General features: G+C 49.6%; 5 protein-coding genes and 1 long non-coding RNA gene across 10 annotated transcripts in view; 4 read left to right on the top strand and 2 right to left on the bottom strand.

The window, feature by feature from the left end:
* LOC128091903 (olfactory receptor 14J1-like) overlaps nucleotides 1-27,087 on the top strand; it is a 335,467-nt gene that overhangs the window by 56,811 nt on the left and 251,569 nt on the right. The window lies entirely within an intron of this gene.
* Nucleotides 1-27,087, top strand: part of LOC128091909 (uncharacterized) — a 233,459-nt gene that overhangs the window by 17,823 nt on the left and 188,549 nt on the right. The window contains exons 2-3 of one of the 5 annotated variants that reach the window (XR_008211538.1): nucleotides 4,237-4,292; nucleotides 20,364-20,419. The exons of 1 other annotated variant lie outside the window; for it this stretch is intronic. This is a non-coding gene — a long non-coding RNA (uncharacterized LOC128091909). Of the gene's footprint in view, nucleotides 1-4,138; nucleotides 4,293-20,363; nucleotides 20,420-27,087 lie in introns of those variants that run through there. 3 more of the 5 variants (XR_008211536.1, XR_008211540.1, XR_008211537.1) reach the window with 3 other exon arrangements.
* LOC128091896 (olfactory receptor 14A16-like) lies at nucleotides 2,740-3,690 on the top strand. The gene has a single exon (XM_052705301.1). It carries the CDS (start codon nucleotides 2,773-2,775, stop codon nucleotides 3,688-3,690), a length of 918 nt encoding a protein of 305 aa, XP_052561261.1. The 5' UTR covers nucleotides 2,740-2,772.
* Nucleotides 7,422-8,448, bottom strand: LOC128091868 (olfactory receptor 14J1-like). Its single transcript, XM_052705272.1, has one exon. It carries the CDS (start codon nucleotides 8,446-8,448, stop codon nucleotides 7,465-7,467), a length of 984 nt encoding a protein of 327 aa, XP_052561232.1. The 3' UTR covers nucleotides 7,422-7,464.
* Nucleotides 18,294-19,817, top strand: LOC128091897 (olfactory receptor 14A16-like). The gene has a single exon (XM_052705303.1). It carries the CDS (start codon nucleotides 18,900-18,902, stop codon nucleotides 19,815-19,817), a length of 918 nt encoding a protein of 305 aa, XP_052561263.1. The 5' UTR covers nucleotides 18,294-18,899.
* LOC128091869 (olfactory receptor 14J1-like) lies at nucleotides 23,586-24,612 on the bottom strand. Its single transcript, XM_052705273.1, has one exon. The coding sequence runs from the start codon at nucleotides 24,610-24,612 to the stop codon at nucleotides 23,629-23,631; it is 984 nt and encodes a 327-aa protein (XP_052561233.1). The 3' UTR covers nucleotides 23,586-23,628.

Raw genomic sequence — 27,087 nt, 5'->3', positions numbered from 1 at the left:
ACCAGCAGCAAACTTACTCAAAACATTTTCTAGCCATACCTGCACTCAATCACAAATGCATTAAAAAGAAGTGGTCTTCAAACAGAGCCCTGGTGAACCCTGCCAGTGGCCATCTGCAAGCCTGATGGAACCCCATTTGCCACCCTCTGAGTCGGACCCACTGTCCAACTGCTCACCCACCACATTATAGTTCTGTCTAGCAATATGCAGGACATTTTGCCCAGACGAATTCTGTGAGATACAATATCAAAAGCTCTCCTGAAATCCTCAAGGATAACATCAGATGGCTTCCCTAGTTCATCTAAATTTGACCTTGTCATAAAAGGATATGAAGTTAAGCAGGACTTTCCCTTCATGAACTTGTGTTCTCTCTGCCATTGACAGTATTGTTCTTCAAGTAATTTTTAATAACTCTCAGTATCATTTTTTTCCATAATTTTACCAGGCACTGACTTGAGACTGACAGGTCCAGAATTGCCTGGATAATCTTGCTTGTTCTTATTGAAAACTGGAGCAGTGATTGCCATTTCCCTGTGAACTGGGAACTTGCATGACCTGAGACGACTTCTGATGCCATTTACATGACAGCCCAGAGCAAACTATGGTGTCATCAGTGAAAGAATGTAAATGTGTCCTAGCTTTGTAATGCCTTGAACTCCAGAGTATGCCACAGGTGGAGCACAGAGGAAGATCTGGCTCTTCTATTGTGAGTTCATCCATTTGATCAGCAGAATAACACCACATGCTCCTTGGGGCAGGTGCAAAAAGGCACACTGGGTGCTCTAAGCACAGGGCTGTGGTGGCACTTAGGATGGCCAAGAATGCCTCCCTTTTGGCCCTCAGCTGATGCTCAGGAAGGAGGTGTCTGTCTCACAGATTTGCCACCACAGCTTACAAGCACCAGCACACAGCTGGGATCACCCCAGGCACCTTGGGCATCACTGAGTGTCTGTGTGTGAGCAGTGCAGTCCTGTTGAAGAAAGACCAAGGATTCAGATGAGGGCCTCACACACCGACACCTCATTGTGCACATCTGAACTCAGCTAAGAGGACTCCCGGCTCCCATGGTTCTGTGAGGAACTGATCCCATTTCAGCCCCAGGGTTTCCACCAGCAGATGAGATGCCTACTTTTAGGATTTGGAAGTGATGGTCTGACAGTAATTAGACAAATTGAAACGGCTTTTAAATGGTTTTAGGAAGACATTTCTTAGACACAGGCACTGGAAAATGTTGCCAAAAGAGGCTGTGGATGACCAAACCCTGGGTACATTCAAGGTCAGGATGGATTGGATGCTGGACAGGCTGATCCGGTGGTTGGCAACATGGCTGGGGGCTTGGAATTAGTTGACCTGCTTCTGGAATCCAGTGGATGTGTTGATTAATTGAGCTGACTTTGAAATACGTTCTGCAGAGATGACCCTGATGCCTTGGAAGAGCTGTCAGCTCAGGAGAAACATGGATATCTCCAGGGAGAGAAAGAAATCACATTCTTGGCTGCTGAGCTAGTCTGGTCTACTGGGAAACAGAGCTCATACAAGTAGGCAGCACTGCAGAGAGACAGTTGTGCCCATGAGCAGCTCGTGTGAAGCATTCAGCAGAGCTGGGGACATGATCTGCAGGTGACAGGACAGAAGAAAGAGATCTTACACGCTGTGTGGCACGTTAGGCTGTGAGCTCACTGGAGGAGCATTGGCCACAGCCCTTGACAAGGCAAGTCTCTCACTGCAGGCAACGTCGCGACTTTTACTGCAGGAATCACTGAATTTGGGACATCCAGTGCAAAACAGGCTGAAGGCATTCCATATTTCTTTATTTTGGATAAAAACCTGCTCCAGCTGAGGGCTTTCCTGCTGCAGCATCAGAGCACAGCCCTGGGTGCTGCGTGTCCCAGGACGGCTGCAGGCTGTGCAGCCAGGGCTGCAGCTGAGTGCCCAGGGCTGTCCTGCAGAGCAGGTCCTGCTGTGCCCCAGGGGCTGTGTGCCGGGGCAGGGACTGTGCTGCCTGCCAGGCTCAGCACTCAGCCTGCCTGGGGAGCTGCCCAGGGCGCTGTGGGGAGACGTGTGGGGGGAAGGAGCCCCCCGGCAGGGCAGGGCAGGGCAGGGCAGGGGCCTTCTGCTGCCACAGCTGCTGCCTGGGGCAGGGGGTTCACAAGACACACTGCATGCCAGTGTGTTTCCAGGGGCACGTTGCAAGAGGAGAGACAAAGAAGGGATTTTCCATTTCCTGTTCTTAGGGAAGGGGAAAGAGTTGGGAAATGTGAAAGGAGCTGTGAAATCTGAACACGTCTCTGAGAATCCTGAATTCTACCTTCCTCAATCTGCTATTATATGAACAAGCTCCTCATGTGCTTTCCGCGTCTCCTCTCCGAAAGTACCAGCTGAAATTACCAAAATTATCAGCAGACATGAATATTGCACTTATCCTGCACACAGGCAGCTTTCCCTAAGAGAGAAATTTAATGCACAGAGGCTGAGATGGGCACTCTGAGTGCAGACGGGGAGAAGATCTGAGGCATGGAAATTGTTCCAAAGAGGAAAATATCCACAGAGCTGGGGTGTGATTAGGAAATGAGAGGAACGTAAGAGCTCCTTAATCTTGTACTTCTTAGGAGTTGATGAAACTCATGAAAATAAATTCAAATAAAATGAACATTTTCCTAAGAGAAAGAAAAACTGTTATAGTATGGTGGGAGGAGAGTCTCTGAAAAAGCTCTTGACTCGTCATTATCTTCTGCACTCTGCACAGGACTCCAGGCCCAGCAGGAACTGCAGATGCCCAACAGCAGCTCCATCAGCCAGTTCCTCCTCCTGGCGTTGGCAGACACGCGGCAGCTGCAGCTCCTGCACTTCTGGCTCTTGCTGGGCATCTACCTGGCTGCCCTCCTGGGCAACGGCCTCATCAGCACAGCCGTAGCCTGCCACCACCGCCTGCACACCCCCATGTACTTCTTCCTGCTCAACCTCGCCCTCCTCGACCTGGGCTGCATCTCCACCACTCTCCCCAAAGCCATGGCCAATGCCCTCTGGGACACCAGGCACATCTCCTACGCTGGATGTGCTGCACAGGTCTTTTTCTTTTTGTTCCTGTTATCAGCAGAATATTTCCTTCTCACCATCATGTCCTATGATCGCTATGTTGCCATCTGCAAGCCCCTGCACTATGAAACCCTTTTAAGCATTAGAGCTTGTGCCAGCATGGCAGCAGCTGCCTGGGGCACTGGGGCTCTCTATTCTCTGCTGCACACTGCCAACACATTTTCTCAATCACTGTGCCAAGGCAATGCTGTGGATCAGTTCTTCTGTGAAATCCCCCAGATCCTCAAGCTCTCCTGTTCGATACTGGGCCTTGTTATGGAAATTAGGCTTCTTGTGGCTAGTATAGTTCTTTGTTTTGGGTGTTTTGCTTTCATTCTTTTCTCCTATGTGCAGATCTTCAGCGCCGTGCTGAGGATGCCCTCTGAGCAGGGACGGCACAAAGCCTTCTCCACGTGCCTCCCTCACCTGGCTGTGCTCTCCCTGTTTCTCAGCACTGCCATGGTTGCTTACCTCAAGCCCCACTCCATCTCTTCCCCATCCCTGGATTTGGTGGTGTCATTTCTGTACTCAGTGGTACCTCCGGTAATGAACCCCCTTATCTACAGCATGAGGAATAAGGAGCTGAGGAATTCTCTGTGGAAACTAATGGCCTAATGTGTTGTGAAAACAATGAACTGCCCATCTATTTCTATGCGTGACTTGTAATTCAGATTTTGACTTAACCACGCTGTCTTTTTTTTGGTTTATGTATTCATTTGTTAAGTGTTATTTTTTGAATGTTTTGTTTTCTGTTTTATGTATTCTAAACTCTTTCACTGAATCTTCACTATGCATATCCATTCCTATCCAGCTTGTACCTATGTAGTGTAACCCAGACACACTGTACATGAGGAACCGGGCTCTCTGTGAACCTTATCAAAACAAAGGGCATGCAATGACTTTGTCTGTCTTCTTTCCTGAGAGGCATTTCTGGAGCTGTTGGGTCAGTTGTTCTCACAAACCCATAATCCAGCAGGAAGCACACGGCTGTTAATGCAACTGTGTGGTGACTTCAGCCTGCAATAGCTGATGGGCCATCCCTTGCCTTCTGACTGGGGTCTGTGCATACAGGATCACATCTGCAGTGTCCCTGAGAGGCCGACAGAAAGTGCCAGGTTGACGTGTTGCCTGTGGGATCCTCTGTGCCTGAGCACCTGGTAGGGCCATAGAGCAAGAAGGAGGTTTGTGTGAGGGATTGTGATGGCTCTTCTGTGTGAGTACCAACTGGATAGCAGGAGGGACATGACTTGAAAGTGTCTGTCCATGAAGCTGGCAGGTGCCTTGGAAGATGATGGTGAGGTTCCTTCTTCTCAATGGCACAAGAAAGCTGATGGGTGGCATTTCCATGAGGAAATGATTTCCAACACGATGGAGTTGGTAGCAGAAATGTGCCAAGGGAGAAAAACGCTCCCTCACAGTGCAGCTTGAAAGCCAGAGACTGGGCATGAGGAGGAAGAAATGTCACTGGAAGTGTTATGATGTGGGACCATGCTGAGGGATCACTCCATGCCTCTGTGTTTCAAGGGCCATTCAGAGAGGCCTAAGAGACATCAGTGAAATGATTGTAGTGCCAGGGTCAGAGCAGGGTGCAGAGGAGAGGTGGGTGTCTGCAGACCACAGGGAAACAGGGGCTGGGCTGGAACAGCATAGGAAAGCCTGCAGAGGAGAAGGCAGTGGGTGCTGGTGACGATGAAAGGCTGCAACATCAGTAAGGTTTTTTGTCCCCTCTTTGTGAGGAGATTTATTATGCTTATGGTAATGGGGCCTCACTGCTGCCTTGCATCCCTGTGCAGAGGCTGGCAGGTGTCACACTGTTGTCCTTCACATGGAGTGCAATCTGCACCACCACACCAACCCCAGGACGAGCCCTGAGCTCATTCCCTCCGATACGGTGAATCTCCTGTCCAGTGTCTGGATGTCAGGCCTTGGCCCTTCTCCTTCATCAAGCAAACCAAGAGATTTCTCAGCACAATACCTTATGTAAATGTAATCATTGCCTCCAATTACCGGCTCGAACAAGTCCAAGGGAGGCTGTGTTGGTAATGTCCCTTATTGGCCACAGTACTCCAAGATACTTCAACTTGTCAATCCAATTAACTTTCTCCTCTCAGTACCTGAGGTTCATAGACCCAGCATCAAATGTACCATGGGTCTCTCTGTAGTACAGAAATTTGCAATGAGCCATATCTGTTCCATAATGTCCTTGAAGTTGGAGAGGTTTCATAATGTAGTAAAGGAAGGAGATTTCAAATGGATGTTGATCCAGAGAGTCTCCTAAGGAGATCTGCATAGGCAGAAGCAATTGCTTGAGGTCTCACACAGTACAGGCAACCTGACTGCTCACCTCCCCAGGCCTGACGTGTCTGCTGTATGCACCTGGCACTTGCATCACTTTTCCCTACACCAGAATTCTCCACTGCAGTCTGCAGCTGGATGGTACAGTTCCTTTACACCGTTCCTTTACCTGCTTCCCTAAGAGAACTGTCTGCACGCAGGCACAGGTTGTTGCTTCCTGCTTTAAAACAAACAACAGTAAAGGATGACACAATTTCCCCAACAACAGAACACACTCCTCAGCCATATCTCACCAGTATGGTTCGCCTTCCCAAAAGAATAAGTACTTTACATAAGTAGGTAGGAAATGATAAATATTAATAGAAAACAGATACTAACTGAAGGATAAATGATAAGGAGCAAACTCCACTATGTGATCCCAAGCATCCCATGCTATCTCCAGAGGTCCCAGATGTCCTGTCTTGGACAGGCAGCTTTCCGAGAGGACCTGCAGGAGAGCAGAGCCCTCTGGAAGCTGCAGACAGAATTTGGAATGAGTTGTCTTCGTCCCTGCAGTTGCAGCTCAACCCAGCACACTCAATGCTCCTTAGGCAAATCAGTGGATCCCTGGGGGTGACCCAGTGCTATGATGGCCACTGGGAAGCCAAGAAACTCTGATTTCTTCTCAATGAACACAAACATCCATGAACCATTTTGGATCATCAGTGTCAAACTCAGCCTGAAAGACTCAAGTACAGGTGATGAAACCCATCACATTGGCAAAATGTCCCACCAGACTATGGAAGTTAAAAAGGAGCAGTGTGAAATGACCATCAGGTCAGTCCTCAGAGGAAGGGTATGTAAAATTTATCGACTACAGAGGTGGAGAGCAAAAAGCACTCGATTGTGACTCAAATAACTAAAGTGTGTCCGTGCTGGCCTGACAGCAGCTCCCTGTTCCCTCCAGCTTCCCTCCTCGTGCTCCCTGCAGGACCTGAGCTGGTGGAGCTGCTCTGCAGGGCGAGGGAGCTGTGGTGCCCTGGGACACCGGGCTGACCCTGTGCTGCTCAGGGTGAGAGGCAGTCCCAGCTGGATGGGATCTCTATTGCTGAGTCCCTCTCCCTCCTTTGCCTGTGGGCTCCTCAGGTTCCCCTGTTTCTTTGGATCAATGGTCTGTCATTGCGCAAGGAATTATTCTTTGCCTTACACTTACACTGTCTCTTACGCTGTCCCCGGAGATCCCCTGGCGTTTCCAGGCTGCTCCAGATTCCTCTCCAGGACAGTGTCTGCCATCAGTCCCACAGCAGCAGGGACAGTCCCGCACAGTCATGTTCAAGACCAGTTATGTTTTGGTGGGCCATGTACAACCAAGAAGGGAGCTCTCGTCTGTCCTTTGGTCCTCACTGACCACCCTGGGACTCTGAACCATGCAGAACCCCTGGAAAGCAAGAGGACTTTCCCGAGGGCAACTCCTTGGCTGTATTCCTGGCACAGATTTGGAAGGGGTGTTCAGTCCTCTGGCCTTGCCCTGAGCAGCCCCTTCTTGTTCTGGTCTCAGCAGGGAGGCCAGCTGAGGAGCAGTGCTGCACACTGCCTGCCTGCCTGCAGCCACAGGGATGCCGCCACAGAGACAACAGCGCCACAGAGCAACAGCGCTGTCATCAATTGCACCAGAACTGAGAGCTGACACAAATGCAAGGACACAAGAGAACAGTTGGGAACATAACGAGTGCAGCACTGAAAAGACCACGTCCTGTTGCTGCCCAAGGCCGTGGCTCCAGGGAAGCCTCAGCATAACTCAAAGGCAGCAGAAAGTCCCTCTAGTCAGTGACGGACATCCCTCAGGGGACACCGCTGCTCCTTGTGCCATTTGTGTCTTAGATCATGAGCTTCTGCTGATGATCCAGACTAGATGGGAGGCAAAACAAATGATCCTCTGCTGATTTCTTTATGTATTCATTGAACCTGGTTCCTTAAGTACAATAGGTTCAAGACAGGGAATTAAAAATAGGTAAACATAAAGACTGATGATGAATATTATTTAATTGGAATTAAGTTCATTATAGCTATGACAAAAAAATAGGAAGGAAAAATGGAAACATCACATAAAATAAATCACACTTTTCCTAACTTTTTTGCAGTCTTGAGGGTATGATGAACATTGTTTTGATGGGCAAACAATGCATAATAGAGTACTTTCCTGAGGGCACCCTTGAGCTCCTGATTCCTCATGCTGTAGATGAGGGGGTTCAGTGTTGGAGGCACCACCGAGTACAGAAATGACACCACCAGGTCCAGGGATGGGGAAGAGATGGAGGGGGGCTTCAGATAGGCAAACATCAGAGTGGTGACAAAGAGGGAGACCACAGCCAAGTGAGGGAGGCATGTGGAGAAGGCTTTGTGCTGTCCCTGCTCAGAGGGCATCCTCAGCACGGCCCTGAAGATCTGCACATAGGACAGCACAATGAATACAAAGCACCCAAATAAGACAAGAACACCAGCCATGATAAGTCCAAATTCCCTAAGGTAGAATTCTGAGCAAGTGAGCTTGAGGATCTGGGGGATTTCACAGAAGAACTGATCCACAGCATTGCCATGGCAGAGAGGCAGTGAAAATGTGCTGACAGTGTGCAGGAGGGAATAGAGAAGCCCAGTGCCCCAGGCAGCTGCTGCCATGGTGGCACAAGCTCTGATGTCCATCAAGGTCCCGTAGTGCAGGGGCTTGCAGATGGCAACATAGCGGTCATAGGACATGATAGTGAGAATGGAATACTCCACTGAATACAGAGATGCAAACACAAAGGTCTGGGCAGCACATCCAGCATAGGAGATGTGCCTGGTGTTCCAGAGGGCATTGGCCATGGCTTTGGGGAGAGTGGTGGAGATGCAGCCCAGGTCGAGGAGGGCGAGGTTGAGCAGGAAGAAGTACATGGGGGTGTGCAGGCGGTGGTGGCAGGCTACGGCTGTGCTGATGAGGCCGTTGCCCAGGAGGGCAGCCAGGTAGATGCCCAGCAAGAGCCAGAAGTGCAGGAGCTGCAGCTGCCGCGTGTCTGCCAACGCCAGGAGGAGGAACTCGCTGATGGAGCTGCTGTTGGGCATCTGCAGTTCCTGCTGGGCCTGGAGTCCTGTTTAGAATGCAGAAGATAATGACAGAAGTCAAGATAACTTGCAGAGAACCTCCTCCTGCTATACTTTGAATTTTTTTGTTTCCTGTTTAAAATGTTCATTTAACTCCATAACGGGAGTTTATTTTCATGAGCTTCACAATTCCTTAAGGATTTGCAGTATATGTAGCTCTTACTTTGCTCTCTTTTTCCAAATCATATCCCAGGCTGCTAGATATTTTCCTCACAGGAGCTGTTTCCAGAAATCTTATCTTTACCCTGTCTGCACTCAGAGACCTCACCCCTAATCTGTGCACCTAAATTTCTGCTGGAGAAAGCTGCCTGGTTGCAGGAAAAGTGCATTACTCATGTCTGCAAAAAATGATGATAATTTCAGCTCATGCTCTCCTTTGGGAGCAAAGAGGCTGAAAGCATTTAAGGAGATTGCACACATAACAGCAGATAGAGAAATTCAATTCAGGATTCTCTGAGATGTGTTCTTATTTCAAAGATCCTTTATGCCTCCAACTTTTTCACCTTCCCTACAAAAAAGAAAAGGAAATTTCCTGCCTTGTCACTCCTCTCGCAAAGTGCACCTGGAAACACTCTGGCATGCAGTGAATCAGTGCTCCAGCCCTCAGCTGGAGCAGGTTTTTATCCAAAATAAAGAAACATGGAGTGCCTACAGCCTGACCTGCAATGGGCTGTCGCAGATTTAGTAATTCCTGTATTAAAGCCACTACGCTGTCTGCGATGAGAGACTTACCTGGTCAAGGGCTGTGACAAATCCTCCTCCAGTGAGCTCACAGCCTAACGTGCCACACAGCCTGTCAGCTCTCTTCCTTATTTCCTCTACCTGTCTCTTGCAGACCATGCCCAGAGTCTTGCTGTGTGCTGCACAGGAGCTGCTCCTTTGCACTGCTGTGTCCCTGCAGCACTGCCCACTTGTAGGAGCTCCCTGTGTCCCTGGAGCCTGACCCAGCTCAGCAGCAGATGATGTCATTTCTATTCCACCCACTGATCTCCCCTGACACGTCCCTGGGTCTCCATGGCCAACAGCTCCTGAAAGACTTCAGTGTCATTATAGTACTTCTACATCTGCTGAATTAACCACCAAACGTCCAGTGGACAGTGACTGATTCCAGACATATGGTCAGTCCTACCAGAAAGTGTTTGCTGAAACAAAAAGGGCACACAGACAAGGACAGTGGAATTTCCCTGAGGCAGTGAGGCATCTCATCCCTAGATGGAAACCCAAAGGTTGAAATGGGATTCAGCACCCCACGGACACAAAGGAATTTCAGGGATTCCTCTGGTTCAGTTCAGATGTGCACAAGGAGTTGCCTGCATGTGAGCTCCTGCTCTGAGTCCTTGGTCCTTCAAGGGGAGTCAGTTGCTCACACACAGACCCTGGGTGATGACCAAGGTGCCTGGGGTGCTGCTGGATGTGTGCCAGTGCTTGTGCAGTATGTGGGACATCCCTGAGAGAGACACCTCCTTCCTGAGCATCAGCTGAGGGCCAGAGAGGGGATAGAGCTATTCTCAGCCATCCTAAATGACAACAGACTCCTGAATTTAGGGCACCCAAGTTTACCTTCTTTACCCGTCCCCATGGTGTGTGTGGAGTTATGCAGCTGACTGAGCTCACAAAAGAAGAGCCAGATCTTTCTCTGTTCACCATCTACTCAATATTTTGGAGCTCCAGGCACTGCAGAGCTGGCACACATCTTCATATTTCAACTGATGAAATCTCAGTGTTCTATGGGCACACACGTGAATGGCATCAGAAGCAGCCGAGTGCCATGCCAGTTCCCTAGGTGCTCCAGCACACACAGATGCTGCTGGCAAATGCAGCACAAGGCCTTCAGGAAAGCCATGCCCTAGGAGTGTCCGTGCTGCTGTGACAACTCCGAGCCTCACAGTGGGTCTAATGCCTGTGTGCCACCTTCTGAACACAAATACCATAGATGTGTTATGCAGCCATGCTAGGAACAATGGTGCTTGTTTCTTTATGTGCTTTTACAGTAATGAGAACACCAACACATGCAGAGCTAGAAATCTTTGTTCAATTGCAGGCCTGAGCTCTTGTTTGGACCACTGGGACACGGTTAAAGGGCTTCCACAACTGAACTGAAGCACAACGGGTTACAGAGTCTTAGTGATGGATGAGTGAGGAGACAAGGAAAGGTGACTGCACTCTGGGAGAGTGCACTGAACTTCTCCTGGGGATGGCAGAGCAGCCAGGTCAGAGCAAATGGTAATGGCAATCAAAGGAGACCAGCAGTGTCTGTTCCTGGCTTCCTGATCAGAAAGAGCAAGTGGAAGGTGCCCTCTGCAGACAGATGGGAGCCTCATCTTGTCAGGCCATTTAGAGGCCATTTTCACTGCAGTATCTGTTGCAGGGACAGCACAGCAGGGCATGCACCATGCAGGAGATCCCTGGACAGGACAGATGGCAGCTTCTTGACCAAGCCATAGAGGAATCCAAGAGGAGAGGTGCTCTGCTGGATCCCAAACATACTGAAAAGGAAGGGCTGATGGGGAAGGTGAATGTGAAGATGAAAGTGAACCTGTGCTGCAGTGGCCTTGGAATGGTGGATCTGAGGAGCCTGAAGGGAGGATAAAAGACAAGCTCACAACCCTGGGCTTCAGAAGAGCACACCTTGGCTTCTTCAGTTCTCTGTGACATACAGTACAGCAGGGAAAGGTTCTGAGGGGAATGGGATCAAAAAATGGGCTTGCAATATAGGGATCATGGCTTCCAAGCAGAATAAGTCCTTTCCAAGGAAAAGGAAGCCAAATATAAATGGCAGAATTCCTGCATGACTGGGAATGGATTGCATTGGTCTCACCCAAACACAGAAAGGAAGCGTGCAGGAAGTGGAAACAAGAAGAGGTCACCTGACAGCAATGCAGAGACTTTGTCCAGTGTTCCTGCTGAGATGAGTTCAGGAACATCAGAGTTCAACCGCAATTGAATGAGCCCAGGCATATCACAGGCAAGGAGGGCTTGTAGAAATACAATGTAGTCTACAAAAGGAAGGCTAGGGAGAATGTGGGCCCAGCATAGAATGGGGCAGGGAACATCATGAGACAGGACATGGAAAAGTCTCTGATACTCATTTCCTTCCTCATGGTTTATTAGTTGGTCTGGGCTTCTTGGAATCCTGGGTGCCAGAGACAGGTGGGAAATGTTGGTGCAAGGCAGATGTACAGTTGGTGGAAGAAGAGGTGATCAGGGAATACCTGAGCAAACAGGATCCCTTGTTGGAAGAGGCTGACAAGTATTGTAGGATTTTTGAACGGTTTGGGTTGGAAGGACCTTAAAGCCCATCCAGTTCCATCTCCCTTGCTGTGTGCAGGGCTGTCACTCAGTAGATGAGGATTCCTGGAGCCTTTGACATCTTCAATATCTCCAGGGATGAGGCAACCCCATCTTCTCTGGGCTGCCTGTTCCATACCAGCTCCATGCCTCACATCATGGTCTGTGGAATGCAACGAGGAAGGCTAAAGCCTGCCTGGAATTAAATCTGGTGAAGGGGATAAAGGATAATAAAAAAGGCTTTTTTTAAGTATGTTAACAGTAAAAGGGAGACTAGGGAGAATGTGGCTCCCCTGCTAAGTGACAGGGGTGTTCTGATAACGGGGGATGCTGAGAAGGCAGAGATACTGAATGCCTTCTTTGCTTCTGTCTTCAGTGAAAAAGCTCCCCCTCGGGAATCCGAAACCCTGGAGGTGAGTGAGAGGATCTGGGGAATGGAAGACCTCCCTTCAATCAGGTAAGAGGTGGTCTGAGAGTGCCTAGGCAACACCGGTGTTCATAAATGCAAGGGACCCGATGGGATGCATCCACGGGTGCTGAAGGAGCTGGCAGATGTGATTGCTGAACCGCTTTCTGTCATCTTTGAGAGGTCTCCAAGATGGGGAGGTGCCTGAAGACTGGAGGAGAGCCAATGTCACTGCGGTCTTCAAAAAGGGCAAGAAGGAAGACCCAGGCAACTATAGGCCAGTCAGCTTCACCTCTGTAGCTGGAAAGGTGATGGAACAGCTTGTGCTGGATGTCATCTCCTGACAATGGAAGAAAAGGAGGTGATCAGGAGCAGTCAGCACGGGTTCACCAGGGGGAGGTCATGTTTGACCAATCTGGTAGCCTTCTATGATGTTGACTCTGGCTGGGTGGATGGGGGCAGAGCAGTGGATGTAGCCTACCTTGATTCCAGCAAGGCTTTTGATACTGTCCCCCACAACATGCTTACAACAAAGTTGAGGAAGTGTGGATGGATGAGTGGACAGTGAGGTGTGCTGAGAACTGGCTGCTGGCAGAGCACAGAGGGTCGTCGTTGGCGGTGCAGAGTCTGGCTGGAGGCCTGTAAGCAGCGGTGTTCCTCAGGGGTTGGTGCTGGGTAAGGTCTTGTTCAACATCTTCATCAATGACCTTGATGAGGGGATAATGGCCACCCTCAGCAAGTTTGCTGATGATACGAAGCTGGGAGGATTGGCTTGAAGGCCGTGCTGCCATTCAGCAAGACCTGGAGAGGCTGGAGAGCTGGGCAGAAAAAAATCGGATGAGGTTTAACAAAAGCAAGTGTAGAATCTTGCATCTGGGGAGGAATAATTGCATGCACCAGTACAGGTTGGGGGATGAGCTGCTGGAGGGGAGCTCTGCGGAGAGAGACCTGGGTGTCCTGGTGGCCATGACAGGTTGGCCATGAGCCAGCAGTGTGCCCTTGTGGCCAAGAGGGCCAATGGCATCCTGGGGTGCATTAAAAAGAGCGTGGCCAGCAGGTCGAGGGAGGTGATCCTCCCCCTCTGCTCTGCCCTGGTAAGACCTCATCTGGAGCACTGCGTCCAGTTCTGGGCTCCCCAGTACAAAAAAACACAGGGATCTCTTGGAAAGAGTCCAGCGGAGGGCCACAAAGATGGTGAAGGGCCTGGAGCATCTCTGCTATGACGAAAGGCTGAGTGAACTGGGTCTGTTCAGCCTTGAGAAAAGAAGACTGAGAGGGGACCTGATCCAGGTCTATAAATATCTAAGGTGTGGGGGGCAGAACGGTGAGGCCAGACTCTTTTGAGTGGTGAGTGGAGACAGGACAAGGGGAAAATCCTGGAAACTGCAGCATAGGAAGTTCCTCACAAATGTGCTCAAGAACTTCTTTGCAGTAAGGGTGATGCAGCACTGGAACAGGCTGCCCAGGGAGGTGGGGGAGTCTCCTTCTCTGGAGATGTTCAAGACCTGCCTGGATGCCTACCGGTACGACCTGGTGTAGGGAACCTGCTTTGGCAGGGGGTTGGACTCAATGATCTCTGAGGTCCCTTCCAACCCCTACAATTCTGTGATTCTGTGAATGTTAGAAATTCCTTCCAAACGTCTAATGTAAATCTCTCTTTTGGATTGTTGTGTTTCATCCTTGTCCTGTTATTCAGAAATGCTTTAAGAAGTCGCACTCCACCTTTTTTTATTTGAACAAGAAAATGGCTCGAAGATGCAGGAAAGCATTAAGCAGAGTAGTGCCTCCACATTTCAGATCTCCAACACTAGAAAGATGTCTGCAAGTGGGAGCTGATATGTATTACCACTTCTCAACTTCATATAGTCTCACGTGTCATCCCCCTTTTTAAGCTGAAAACGCTCACTTTTGAGGGGATATTGTGTCTTTTATTTTATTTATTTATTTATTTATTTATTTTTCCAAAAAGCACAGTGTTTTCCAGAATTGTGTTTTCAGGACACAGATGCCTTCAGGTACAGGGACACAGACAGTGGTGCCAGTGCCAATGCCCTGTGACCGATGCCCAGCGTCCACCGCTGCTCCACCCTGCTGCGTATTTGATGTCCCTCATCCTCCAGGTGTCTCCAGCTCTCCTAAATCTGTGACCATGGTTCAGGCCATGTTTTCAGCAGGCCATCTGGACACATGCTCTTCCCACTGCTCTCCAGATGTCCCCATCCCTTGCTCGTTCTTCACTCAGATTCTTCCCAAACATATGGCTGATTCATCACCTTCAGGGATATAACTGGAATTTGCTCCTTCTCTCCAAAGTCTGATGAACTCTTTTCTCAACTCTTTAACTGTGATTCTATCTATCCTTACTTATCCCTGTCCAACATATCTCTTGTACAAATATTCCCTGTGAAAGACAAACCTCGTTAGATGCAGCTTGGACAAGGCATGCAGCTGACCACTGTGTTTTACTGTTCATTCAATTGTATCATGTTTACAACTGCTGTTGGAAAAAATGAGAAATCTTTTATTTTCCATGTGCACCTTGTTCTCTGAGGAAAGCCGGGGAGGGCCGGTGCAAAGCATGTGTAACACTGAGCGGGTGACTCCAGAGGAGAAGGGCAATGTGAGGGAAAGTGATGCAAGTCCCATGGGGCCAATGTAAGTAGAAATGGGGAAGGGTAGCTGAGGCAGCAGACATTTGTCCACACGGTGACAGAGCAAAGCTCATTAGGGGACATCCTGGATCAATATCAATTGCCAAGTGCTGCTTTAGCTTCCTGTTCATACCCAACTTTAAATAAATAAATAAATAAACAGTCTTCATAAATGCCTGTCATTCTCTTCCCCTTTTAGCTCTCTCCAGATTCCTCTCCAGTTTGCTGTACAAGTTCTGAACACCTGAAGATGACAGGAAGGCACAAGGCACAGGAGGGCTCTTCAGGTTGTAATGGGCCCCAGGGGGCATTTGCTGCTGAGTCCATCAACCTCCAGTGCACAGAGAAGATTTCATGAAGTGCTCAAGAAGACCAAGTCAGAAGGAACAGTGAAGTTTCTAGGAGTATTAATGGGCCCCACTGAGGGCCATTATCAAGCAAGCTTCCCCTGGGACTTGTTAGAGCAGAGAATGCTCTCTTTGGAAGCCATGATTACAGGCAGACGAAGGCAGTGAGATGGTGGCTGTGATGCTGAGAAAAGCCTCCTTTGTCTTATGGAGCAGAAAGACCAAGCCCTGATCCCCAGAGCCTTGGCAGGGAGATCTTGTCTCTTCTGCTGGCTCAGGGCCCTTTCTGGGGCAGTGGGGTGGCGGTTTGTGTGATGTCAAATGAAAGAGAAGGGGACAGCAGCTGCCAGACTCTGTGCGGAGAGCAAGGATGCCGTGAGGCCCAAGTCCCATGTGGGCAGTGTGTCTCATCCCAGGATGTGGGAAGTGAGAAGGGCCCAGTCTGAACAAGCAGTCAATCCCGATGAAACTTTGAACTTCAGATTCTCAGTTCTGGTGCCTTCCTTTGGACAGTGTCCAGTAGTTTTATGTCCTTTATGTTCTGCAGTGCCCAGAAGTGCACCCAGTGCTCCAGGTGAGGCTGCAGCAGTGCAGAGCAGATCAGGACAATCCCTTCCCTCACCCACATGGCAATGCCATGCTCAGTGCATCCCAGGGGACAGTTGGCCTTCCTGGCTGCCTGGGCACACTGCTGACTCACATTCAATTTCATGCTGACCATGACCCTGAATCCCTTTCAGTGGGACTGCTCTCCATAGTCCCATATCCAGTCAGTGTGTATGTCCAGGGCTGCCCCTACCCGGGTTCAGAATCACGCACTTGTTCTCGTTATACTTCATCTGCATTTTGTGCTTACCCAGTTCTCTAACTGGAGCACATCTCTCTGTAAGTCCTCTCCACTCTCAATGGAGGCAAGGAGCTCCACCCTATTTGGTACCAGCAGCAAACTTACTCAAAACATTTTCTGGCCATACATGCACTCAATCACAAATGCATTAAAAAGAAGTGGTCTTCAAACAGAGCCCTGGGGAACCCTGCCAGTGGCCATCTGCAAGCCTGATGGAACCCCATTTGCCACCCTCTGAGTCGGACCCACTGGCCAACTGCTCACCCACCACATTATAGTTCTGTCTAGCAATATGCAGGACATTTTGCCCAGACGAATTCTGTGAGATACAATATCAAAAGCTCTCCTGAAATCCTCAAGGATAACATTAGATGGCTTCCCTAGTTCATCTAAATTTGACCTTGTCATAAAAGGATATGAAGTTAAACAGGACTTTCCCTTCATGAACTTGTGTTCTCTCTGCCAGTGACAGAATTGTTCTTCACGTAATTTTTAATAACTCTCAGTATCATTTTTTTCCATAATTTTACCAGGCACTGACTTGAGACTGACAGGTACAGAATTGCCTGGATAATCTTGCTTGTTCTTATTGAAAACTGGAGCAGTGATTGCCATTTCCCTGTGAACTGCGAACTTGCATGACCTGAGACGACTTCTGATGCCATTTACATGACAGCCCAGAGCAAACTATGGTGTCATCAGTGAAAGAATGTAAATGTGTCCTAGCTTTGTAATGCCTTGAACTCCAGAGTATGCCACAGGTGGAGCACAGAGGAAGATCTGCCTCTTCTATTGTGAGTTCATCCATTTGGTCAGCAGAATAACACCACATGCTCCTTGGGGCAGGTGCAAAAGGCACACTGGGTGCCCTAAGCACAGGGCTGTGGTGGCATTTAGGATGGCCAAGAATGCCTCCCTTCTGGCCCTCAGCTGATGCTCAGGAAGGAGGTGTCTGTCTCACAGATTTGTCACCACAGCTTACAAGCACCAGCACACAGCTGGGATCACCCCAGGCACCTTGGGCATCACTGAGTGTCTGTGTGCGAGCAGTGCAGTCCTGTTGAAGAAAGATCAAGGATTCAGATGAGGGCCTCACACACCGACACCTCATTGTGCACATCTGAACTCAGCTAAGAGGACTCCCGGCTCCCATGGTTCTGTGAGGAACTGATCCCATTTCAGCCCCGGGGTTTCCACCAGCAGATGAGATGCCTACTTTTAGGATCTGGAAGTGATGGTCTGACAGTAATTAGACAAATTGAAACGGCTTTTAAATTGTTTTAGGAAGACATTTCTTAGACAGAGGCACTGGAAAATGTTGCCAAAAGAGGCTGTGGATGACCAAACCCTGGATCCATTCAAGGTCAGGATGGATTGGATGCTGGACAGGCTGATCCGGTGGTTGGCAACATGGCTGGGGCTTGGAATTAGTTGACCTGCTTCTGGAATCCAGTGGATGTGTTGATTAATTGAGCTGACTTTGAAATACGTTCTGCAGAGATGACCCTGATGCCTTGGAAGAGCTCAGGAGAAACATGGATATCTGCAGGGAGAGAAAGAAATCACATTCTTGGCTACTGAGCTAGTCTGGTCTACTGGGAAACAGAGAGCTCATACAAGTAGGCAGCACTGCAGAGAGACAGTTGTGCCCATGAGCAGCTCCTGTGAAGCATTCAGCAGAGCTGGGGACATGATCTGCAGGTGACAGGACAGAAGAAAGAGATCTTACACGCTGTGTGGCACGTTAGGCTGTGAGCTCACTGGAGGAGCATTGCGCACAGCCCTTGACAAGGCAAGTCTCTCACTGCAGGCAACGTCGCGACTTTTACTGCAGGAATCACTGAATTTGGGACATCCATTGCAAAACAGGCTGAAGGCATTCCATATTTCTTTATTTTGGATAAAAACCTGCTCCAGCTGAGGGCGTTCCTGCTGCAGCATCAGAGCACAGCCCTGGGTGCTGCGTGTTCCAGGACGGCTGCAGGCTGTGCAGTCGGGGCTGCAGCCGGGTGCCCAGGGCTGTCCTGCAGAGCAGGTCCTGCTGTGCCCCAGGGGCTGTGTGCCGGGGCAGGGACTGTGCTGCCTGCCAGGCTCAGCACTCAGCCTGCCTGGGGAGCTGCCCAGGGCGCTGCGGGGAGATGTGTGGGGGGAAGGAGCCCCCCAGCATGGCAGGGCAGGGCAGGGCAGGGCAGGGCAGGGCAGGGCAGGGGCCTTCTGCTGCCACAGCTGCTGCCTGGGGCAGGGGGTTCACAAGACACACTGCATGCCAGTGTGTTTCCAGGGGCACGTTGCAAGAGGAGAGACAAAGAAGGGATTTTCCATTTCCTGTTCTTAGGGAAGGGGAAAGAGTTGGGAAATCTGAAAGGAGCTGTGAAATCTGAACACGTCTCTGAGAATCCTGAATTCTACCTTCCTCAATCTGCTATTATATGAACAAGCTCCTCATGTGCTTTCCGCGTCTCCTCTCCGAAAGTACCAGCTGAAATTACCAAAATTATCAGCAGACATGAATATTGCACTTATCCTGCACACAGGCAGCTTTCCCTAAGAGAGAAATTTAATGCACAGAGGCTGAGATGGGCACTCTGAGTGCAGACGGGGAGAAGATCTGAGGCATGGAAATTGTTCCAAAGAGGAAAATATCCACAGAGCTGGGGTGTGATTAGGAAATGAGAGGAACGTAAGAGCTCCTTAATCTTGTACTTCTTAGGGGTTGATGAAACTCATGAAAATAAATTCAAATAAAATGAACATTTTCCTAAGAGAAAGAAAAACTGTTATAGTATGGTGGGAGGAGAGTCTCTGAAAAAGCTCTTGACTCGTCATTATCTTCTGCACTCTGCACAGGACTCCAGGCCCAGCAGGAACTGCAGATGCCCAACAGCAGCTCCATCAGCCAGTTCCTCCTCCTGGCGTTGGCAGACACGCGGCAGCTGCAGCTCCTGCACTTCTGGCTCTTGCTGGGCATCTACCTGGCTGCCCTCCTGGGCAACGGCCTCATCAGCACAGCCGTAGCCTGCCACCACCGCCTGCACACCCCCATGTACTTCTTCCTGCTCAACCTCGCCCTCCTCGACCTGGGCTGCATCTCCACCACTCTCCCCAAAGCCATGGCCAATGCCCTCTGGGACACCAGGCACATCTCCTACGCTGGATGTGCTGCACAGGTCTTTTTCTTTTTGTTCCTGTTATCAGCAGAATATTTCCTTCTCACCATCATGTCCTATGATCGCTATGTTGCCATCTGCAAGCCCCTGCACTATGAAACCCTTTTAAGCATTAGAGCTTGTGCCAGCATGGCAGCAGCTGCCTGGGGCACTGGGCCTCTCTATTCTCTGCTGCACACTGCCAACACATTTTCTCAATCACTGTGCCAAGGCAATGCTGTGGATCAGTTCTTCTGTGAAATCCCCCAGATCCTTAAGCTCTCCTGTTCGATACTGGGCCTTGTTATGGAAATTAGGCTTCTTGTGGCTAGTATAGTTCTTTGTTTTGGGTGTTTTGCTTTCATTCTTTTCTCCTATGTGCAGATCTTCAGCGCCGTGCTGAGGATGCCCTCTGAGCAGGGACGGCACAAAGCTTTCTCCACGTGCCTCCCTCACCTGGCTGTGGTTTCCCTGTTTCTCAGCACTGCCATGGTTGCTTACCTCAAGCCCCACTCCATCTCTTCCCCATCCCTGGATTTGGAGGTGTCATTTCTGTACTCAGTGGTACCGCCGGTAATGAACCCCCTTATCTACAGCATGAGGAATAAGGAGCTGAGGAATTCTCTGTGGAAACTAATGGCCTAATGTGTTGTGAAAACAATGAACTGCCCATCTATTTCTATACGTGACTTGTAATTCAGATTTTGACTTAACCACGCTGTCTTTTTTTTGGTTTATGTATTCATTTGTTAAGTGTTATTTTTTGAATGTTTTCTTTTCTGTTTTATGTATTCTAAACTCTTTCACTGAATCTTCACTATGCCTATCCATTCCTATCCAGCTTGTACCTATGTAGTGTAACCCAGACACACTGTACATGAGGGACCGGGCTCTCTGTGAACCTTATCAAAACAAAGGGCATGCAATGACTTTGTCTGTCTTCTTTCCTGAGAGGCATTTCTGGAGCTGTTGGGTCAGTTGTTCTCACAAACCCACAATCCAGCAGGAAGCACACGGCTGTTAATGCAACTGTGTGGTGACTTCAGCCTGCAATAGCTGACTGGCCATCCCTTGGCTCCTGGCTGGGATCTGTGCATACAGGATCACATCTGCAGTGTCCCTGAGAGGTCGACAGAAAGTGCCAGGTTGACGTGTTGCCTGTGGGATCCTCTGTGCCTGAGCACCTGGTAGGGCCATAGAGCAAGAAGGAGGTTTGTGTGAGGGATTGTGATGGCTCTTCTGTGTGAGTACCAACTGGATAGCAGGAGGGACATGACTTGAAAGTGTCTGTCCATGAAGCTGGCAGGTGCCTTGGAAGATGATGGTGAGGTTCCTTCTTCTCAATGGCACAAGAAAGCTGATGGGTGGCATTTCCATGAGGAAATGATTTCCAACACGATGGAGTTGGTAGCAGAAATGTGCCAAGGGAGAAAAACGCTCCCTCACAGTGCAGCTTGAAAGCCAGAGACTGGGCATGAGGAGGAAGAAATGTCACTGGAAGTGTTATGATGTGGAACCATGCTGAGGGATCACTCCATGCCTCTGTGTTTCAAGGGCCATTCAGAGAGGCCTAAGAGACATCAGTGAAATGATTGTAGTGCCAGGGTCAGAGCAGGGTGCAGAGGAGAGGTGGGTGTCTGCAGACCACAGGGAAACAGGGGCTGGGCTGGAACAGCATAGGAAAGCCTGCAGAGGAGAAGGCAGTGGGTGCTGGTGACGATGAAAGGCTGCAACATCAGTAAGGTTTTTTGTCCCCTCTTTGTGAGGAGATTTATTATGCTTATGGTAATGGGGCCTCACTGCTGCCTTGCATCCCTGTGCAGAGGCTGGCAGGTGTCACACTGTTGTCCTTCACATGGAGTGCAATCTGCACCACCACACCAACCCCAGGACGAGCCCTGAGCTCATTCCCTCCGATACGGTGAATCTCCTGTCCAGTGTCTGGATGTCAGGCCTTGGCCCTTCTCCTTCATCAAGCAAACCAAGAGATTTCTCAGCACAATACCTTATGTAAATGTAATCATTGCCTCCAATTACCGGCTCGAACAAGTCCAAGGGAGGCTGTGTTGGTAATGTCCCTTATTGGCCACAGTACTCCAAGATACTTCAACTTGTCAATCCAATTAACTTTCTCCTCTCAGTACCTGAGGTTCATAGACCCAGCATCAAATGTACCATGGGTCTCTCTGTAGTACAGAAATTTGCAATGAGCCATATCTGTTCCATAATGTCCTTGAAGTTGGAGAGGTTTCATAATGTAGTAAAGGAAGGAGATTTCAAATGGATGTTGATCCAGAGAGTCTCCTAAGGAAATCTGCATAGGCAGAAGCAATTGCTTGAGGTCTCACACAGTACAGGCAACCTGACTGCTCACCTCCCCAGGCCTGACGTGTCTGCTGTATGCACCTGGCACTTGCATCACTTTTCCCTACATCAGAATTCTCCACTGCAGTCTGCAGCTGGATGGTACAGTTCCTTTACACCGTTCCTTTACCTGCTTCCCTAAGAGAACTGTCTGCACGCAGGCACAGGTTGTTGCTTCCTGCTTTAAAACAAACAACAGTAAAGGATGACACAATTTCCCCAACAACAGAACACACTCCTCAGCCATATCTCACCAGTATGGTTCGCCTTCCCAAAAGAATAAGTACTTTACATAAGTAGGTAGGAAATGATAAATATTAATAGAAAACAGATACTAACTGAAGGATAAATGATAAGGAGCAAACTCCACTGTGTGATCACAAGCATCCCATGCTATCTCCAGAGGTCCCAGATGTCCTGTCTTGGACAGGCAGCTTTCCGAGAGGACCTGCAGGAGAGCAGAGCCCTCTGGAAGCTGCAGACAGAATTTGGAATGAGTTGTCTTCGTCCCTGCAGTTGCAGCTCAACCCAGCACACTCAATGCTCCTTAGGCAAATCAGTGGATCCCTGGGGGTGACCCAGTGCTATGATGGCCACTGGGAAGCCAAGAAACTCTGATTTCTTCTCAATGAACACAAACATCCATGAACCATTTTGGATCATCAGTGTCAAACTCAGCCTGAAAGACTCAAGTACAGGTGATGAAACCCATCACATTGGCAAAATGTCCCACCAGACTATGGAAGTTAAAAAGGAGCAGTGTGAAATGACCATCAGGTCAGTCCTCAGAGGAAGGGTATGTAAAATTTATCGACTACAGAGGTGGAGAGCAAAAAGCACTCGATTGTGACTCAAATAACTAAAGTGTGTCCGTGCTGGCCTGACAGCAGCTCCCTGTTCCCTCCAGCTTCCCTCCCCGTGCTCCCTGCAGGACCTGAGCTGGTGGAGCTGCTCTGCAGGGCGAAGGAGCTGTGGTGCCCTGGGACACCGGGCTGACCCTGTGCTGCTCAGGGTGAGAGGCAGTCCCAGCTGGATGGGATCTCTACTGCTGAGTCCCTCTCCATCTGCCCTGCTGGCTCAGCAGCACCACTGCAGAGCCCTCCTTTGCCTGTGGGCTCCTCAGGTTCCCCTGTTTCTTTGGATCAATGGTCTGTCATTGCGCAAGGAATTATTCTTTGCCTTACACTTACACTGTCTCTTACGCTGTCCCCGGAGATCCCCTGGCGTTTCCAGGCTGCTCCAGATTCCTCTCCAGGACAGTGTCTGCCATCAGTCCCACAGCAGCAGGGACAGTCCCGCACAGTCATGTTCAAGACCAGTTATGTTTTGGTGGGCCATGTACAACCAAGAAGGGAGCTCTCGTCTGTCCTTTGGTCCTCACTGACCACCCTGGGACTCTGAACCATGCAGAACCCCTGGAAAGCAAGAGGACTTTCCCGAGGGCAACTCCTTGGCTGTATTCCTGGCACAGATTTGGAAGGGGTGTTCAGTCCTCTGGCCTTGCCCTGAGCAGCCCCTTCTTGTTCTGGTCTCAGCAGGGAGGCCAGCTGAGGAGCAGTGCTGCACACTGCCTGCCTGCCTGCAGCCACAGGGATGCCGCCACAGAGACAACAGCGCCGCAGAGCAACAGCGCTGTCATCAATTGCACCAGAACTGAGAGCTGACACAAATGCAAGGACACAAGAGAACAGTTGGGAACATAACGAGTGCAGCACTGAAAAGACCACGTCCTGTTGCTGCCCAAGGCCGTGGCTCCAGGGAAGCCTCAGCATAACTCAAAGGCAGCAGAAAGTCCCTCTAGTCAGTGACGGACATCCCTCAGGGGACACTGCTGCTCCTTGTGCCATTTGTGTCTTAGATCATGAGCTTCTGCTGATGATCCAGACTAGATGGGAGGCAAAACAAATGATCCTCTGCTGATTTCTTTATGTATTCATTGAACCTGGTTCCTTAAGTACAATAGGTTCAAGACAGGGAATTAAAAATAGGTAAACATAAAGACTGATGATGAATATTATTTAATCGGAATTAAGTTCATTATAGCTATGACAAAAAAATAGGAAGGAAAAATGGAAACATCACATAAAATAAATCACACTTTTCCTAACTTTTTTGCAGTCTTGAGGGTATGATGAACATTGTTTTGATGGGCAAACAATGCATAATAGAGTACTTTCCTGAGGGCACCCTTGAGCTCCTGATTCCTCATGCTGTAGATGAGGGGGTTCAGTGTTGGAGGCACCACCGAGTACAGAAATGACACCACCAGGTCCAGGGATGGGGAAGAGATGGAGGGGGGCTTCAGATAGGCAAACATCAGAGTGGTGACAAAGAGGGAGACCACAGCCAAGTGAGGGAGGCATGTGGAGAAGGCTTTGTGCTGTCCCTGCTCAGAGGGTATCCTCAGCACGGCCCTGAAGATCTGCACATAGGACAGCACAATGAATACAAAGCACCCAAATAAGACAAGAACACCAGCCATGATAAGTCCAAATTCCCTAAGGTAGAATTCTGAGCAAGTGAGCTTGAGGATCTGGGGGATTTCACAGAAGAACTGATCCACAGCATTGCCATGGCAGAGAGGCAGTGAAAATGTGCTGACAGTGTGCAGGAGGGAATAGAGAAGCCCAGTGCCCCAGGCAGCTGCTGCCATGGTGGCACAAGCTCTGATGTCCATCAAGGTCCCGTAGTGCAGGGGCTTGCAGATGGCAACATAGCGGTCATAGGACATGATAGTGAGAATGGAATACTCCACTGAATACAGAGATGCAAACACAAAGGTCTGGGCAGCACATCCAGCATAGGAGATGTGCCTGGTGTTCCAGAGGGCATTGGCCATGGCTTTGGGGAGAGTGGTGGAGATGCAGCCCAGGTCGAGGAGGGCGAGGTTGAGCAGGAAGAAGTACATGGGGGTGTGCAGGCGGTGGTGGCAGGCTACGGCTGTGCTGATGAGGCCGTTGCCCAGGAGGGCAGCCAGGTAGATGCCCAGCAAGAGCCAGAAGTGCAGGAGCTGCAGCTGCCGCGTGTCTGCCAACGCCAGGAGGAGGAACTCGCTGATGGAGCTGCTGTTGGGCATCTGCAGTTCCTGCTGGGCCTGGAGTCCTGTTTAGAATGCAGAAGATAATGACAGAAGTCAAGATAACTTGCAGAGAACCTCCTCCTGCTATACTTTGAATTTTTTTGTTTCCTGTTTAAAATGTTCATTTAACTCCATAACGGGAGTTTATTTTCATGAGCTTCACAATTCCTTAAGGATTTGCAGTATATGTAGCTCTTACTTTGCTCTCTTTTTCCAAATCATATCCCAGGCTGCTAGATATTTTCCTCACAGGAGCTGTTTCCAGAAATCTTATCTTTACCCTGTCTGCACTCAGAGACCTCACCCCTAATCTGTGCACCTAAATTTCTGCTGGAGAAAGCTGCCTGGTTGCAGGAAAAGTGCATTACTCATGTCTGCAAAAAATGATGATAATTTCAGCTGGTGCTCTCCTTTGGGAGCAAAGAGGCTGAAAGCATTTAAGGAGATTGCACACATAACAGCAGATAGAGAAATTCAATTCAGGATTCTCTGAGATGTGTTCTTATTTCAAAGATCCTTTATGCCTCCAACTTTTTCACCTTCCCTACAAAAAAGAAAAGGAAATTTCCTACCTTGTCACTCCTCTCGCAAAGTGCACCTGGAAACACTCTGGCATGCAGTGAATCAGTGCTCCAGCCCTCAGCTGGAGCAGGTTTTTATCCAAAATAAAGAAACATGGAGTGCCTACAGCCTGACCTGCAATGGGCTGTCGCAGATTTAGTAATTCCTGTATTAAAGCCACTACGCTGTCTGCGATGAGAGACTTACCTGGTCAAGGGCTGTGACAAATGCTCCTCCAGTGAGCTCACAGCCTAACGTGCCACACAGCCTGTCAGCTCTCTTCCTTATTTCCTCTACCTGTCTCTTGCAGACCATGCCCAGAGTCTTGCTGTGTGCTGCACAGGAGCTGCTCCTTTGCACTGCTGTGTCCCTGCAGCACTGCCCACTTGTAGGAGCTCCCTGTGTCCCTGGAGCCTGGCCCAGCTCAGCAGCAGATGATGTCATTTCTATTCCACCCACTGATCTCTCCTGACACGTCCCTGGGTCTCCATGGCCAACAGCTCCTGAAAGACTTCAGTGTCATTATAGTACTTCTACATCTGCTGAATTAACCACCAAACGTCCAGTGGACAGTGACTGATTCCAGACATATGGTCAGTCCTACCAGAAAGTGTTTGCTGAAACAAAAAGGGCACACAGACAAGGACAGTGGAATTTCCCTGAGGCAGTGAGGCATCTCATCCCTAGATGGAAACCCAAAGGTTGAAATGGGATTCAGCACCCCACGGACACAAAGGAATTTCAGGGATTCCTCTGGTTCAGTTCAGATGTGCACAAGGAGTTGCCTGCATGTGAGCTCCTGCTCTGAGTCCTTGGTCCTTCAGCGGGGAGTCAGTTGCTCACACACAGACCCTGGGTGATGACCAAGGTGCCTGGGGTGCTGCTGGATGTGTGCCAGTGCTTGTGAAGTGTGTGGAACATCCCTGAGAGAGCCACCTCCTTTCTGAGCATCAGCTGAGGGCCAGAGAGGGGATAGAGCTATTCTCAGCCATCCTAAATGACAACAGACTCCTGAATTTAGGGCACCCAAGTTTACCTTCTTTACCCGTCCCCATGGTGCGTGTGGAGTTCTACAGCTGACTAAATGGCTGAGCTCACAAAAGAAGAGCCAGATCTTTCTCTGTTCACCATCTACTCAATATTTTGGAGCTCCAGGCACTGCAGAGCTGGCACACATCTTCATATTTCAACTGATGAAATCTCAGTGTTCTATGGGCACACACGTGAATGGCATCAGAAGCAGCCTAGTGCCATGCCAGTTCCCTAGGTGCTCCAGCACACACAGATGCTGCTGGCAAATGCAGCACAAGGCCTTCAGAAAAGCCATGCCCTAGGAGTGTCCGTGCTGCTGGGACAACTCCGAGCCTCACAGTGGGTCTAATGCCTGTGTGCCACCTTCTGAACACAAATACCGTAGATGTGTTATGCAGCCATGCTAGGAACAATGGTGCTTGTTTCTTTATGTGCTTTTACAGTAATGAGAACACCAACACATGCAGAGCTAGAAATCTTTGTTCAATTGCAGGCCTGAGCTCTTGTTTGGACCACAGGGACACGGTTAAAGGGCTTCCACAACTGGACTGAAGCACAACGGGTTACAGAATCTTTGTGATGGATGAGTGAGGAGACAAGGAAAGGTGACTGCGCTCTGGGAGAGTGCACTGAACTTCTCCTGGGGATGGCAGAGCAGCCAGGTCAGAGCAAATGGTAATGGCAATCAAAGGAGACCAGCAGTGTCTGTTCCTGGCTTCCTGATCAGAAAGAGCAAGTGGAAGGTGCCCTCTGAAGACAGATGGGAGCCTCATCTTGTCAGGCCATTTAGAGGCCATTTTCACTGCAGTATCTGCTGCAGGGACAGCACAGCAGGGCATGCACCATGCAGGAGATCCCTGGACAGGACAGATGGCAGCT

The sequence above is a fragment of the Tympanuchus pallidicinctus genome, unplaced genomic scaffold (assembly GCF_026119805.1).
Source record: "Tympanuchus pallidicinctus isolate F22 unplaced genomic scaffold, pur_lepc_1.0 scaffold54, whole genome shotgun sequence".
Taxonomy (NCBI): domain Eukaryota; kingdom Metazoa; phylum Chordata; class Aves; order Galliformes; family Phasianidae; genus Tympanuchus; species Tympanuchus pallidicinctus.
This window is presented reverse-complemented; position numbering and strand designations above follow the sequence as displayed.

Coding starts and splice junctions, on each gene's coding strand:
- LOC128091896 (XM_052705301.1), top strand. CDS start 2,773: ATGCCCAACAGCAGCTCCATCAGCCAGTTCCTCCTCCTGGCGTTGGCA.
- LOC128091868 (XM_052705272.1), bottom strand. CDS start 8,448: ATGCCCAACAGCAGCTCCATCAGCGAGTTCCTCCTCCTGGCGTTGGCA.
- LOC128091869 (XM_052705273.1), bottom strand. CDS start 24,612: ATGCCCAACAGCAGCTCCATCAGCGAGTTCCTCCTCCTGGCGTTGGCA.
- LOC128091897 (XM_052705303.1), top strand. CDS start 18,900: ATGCCCAACAGCAGCTCCATCAGCCAGTTCCTCCTCCTGGCGTTGGCA.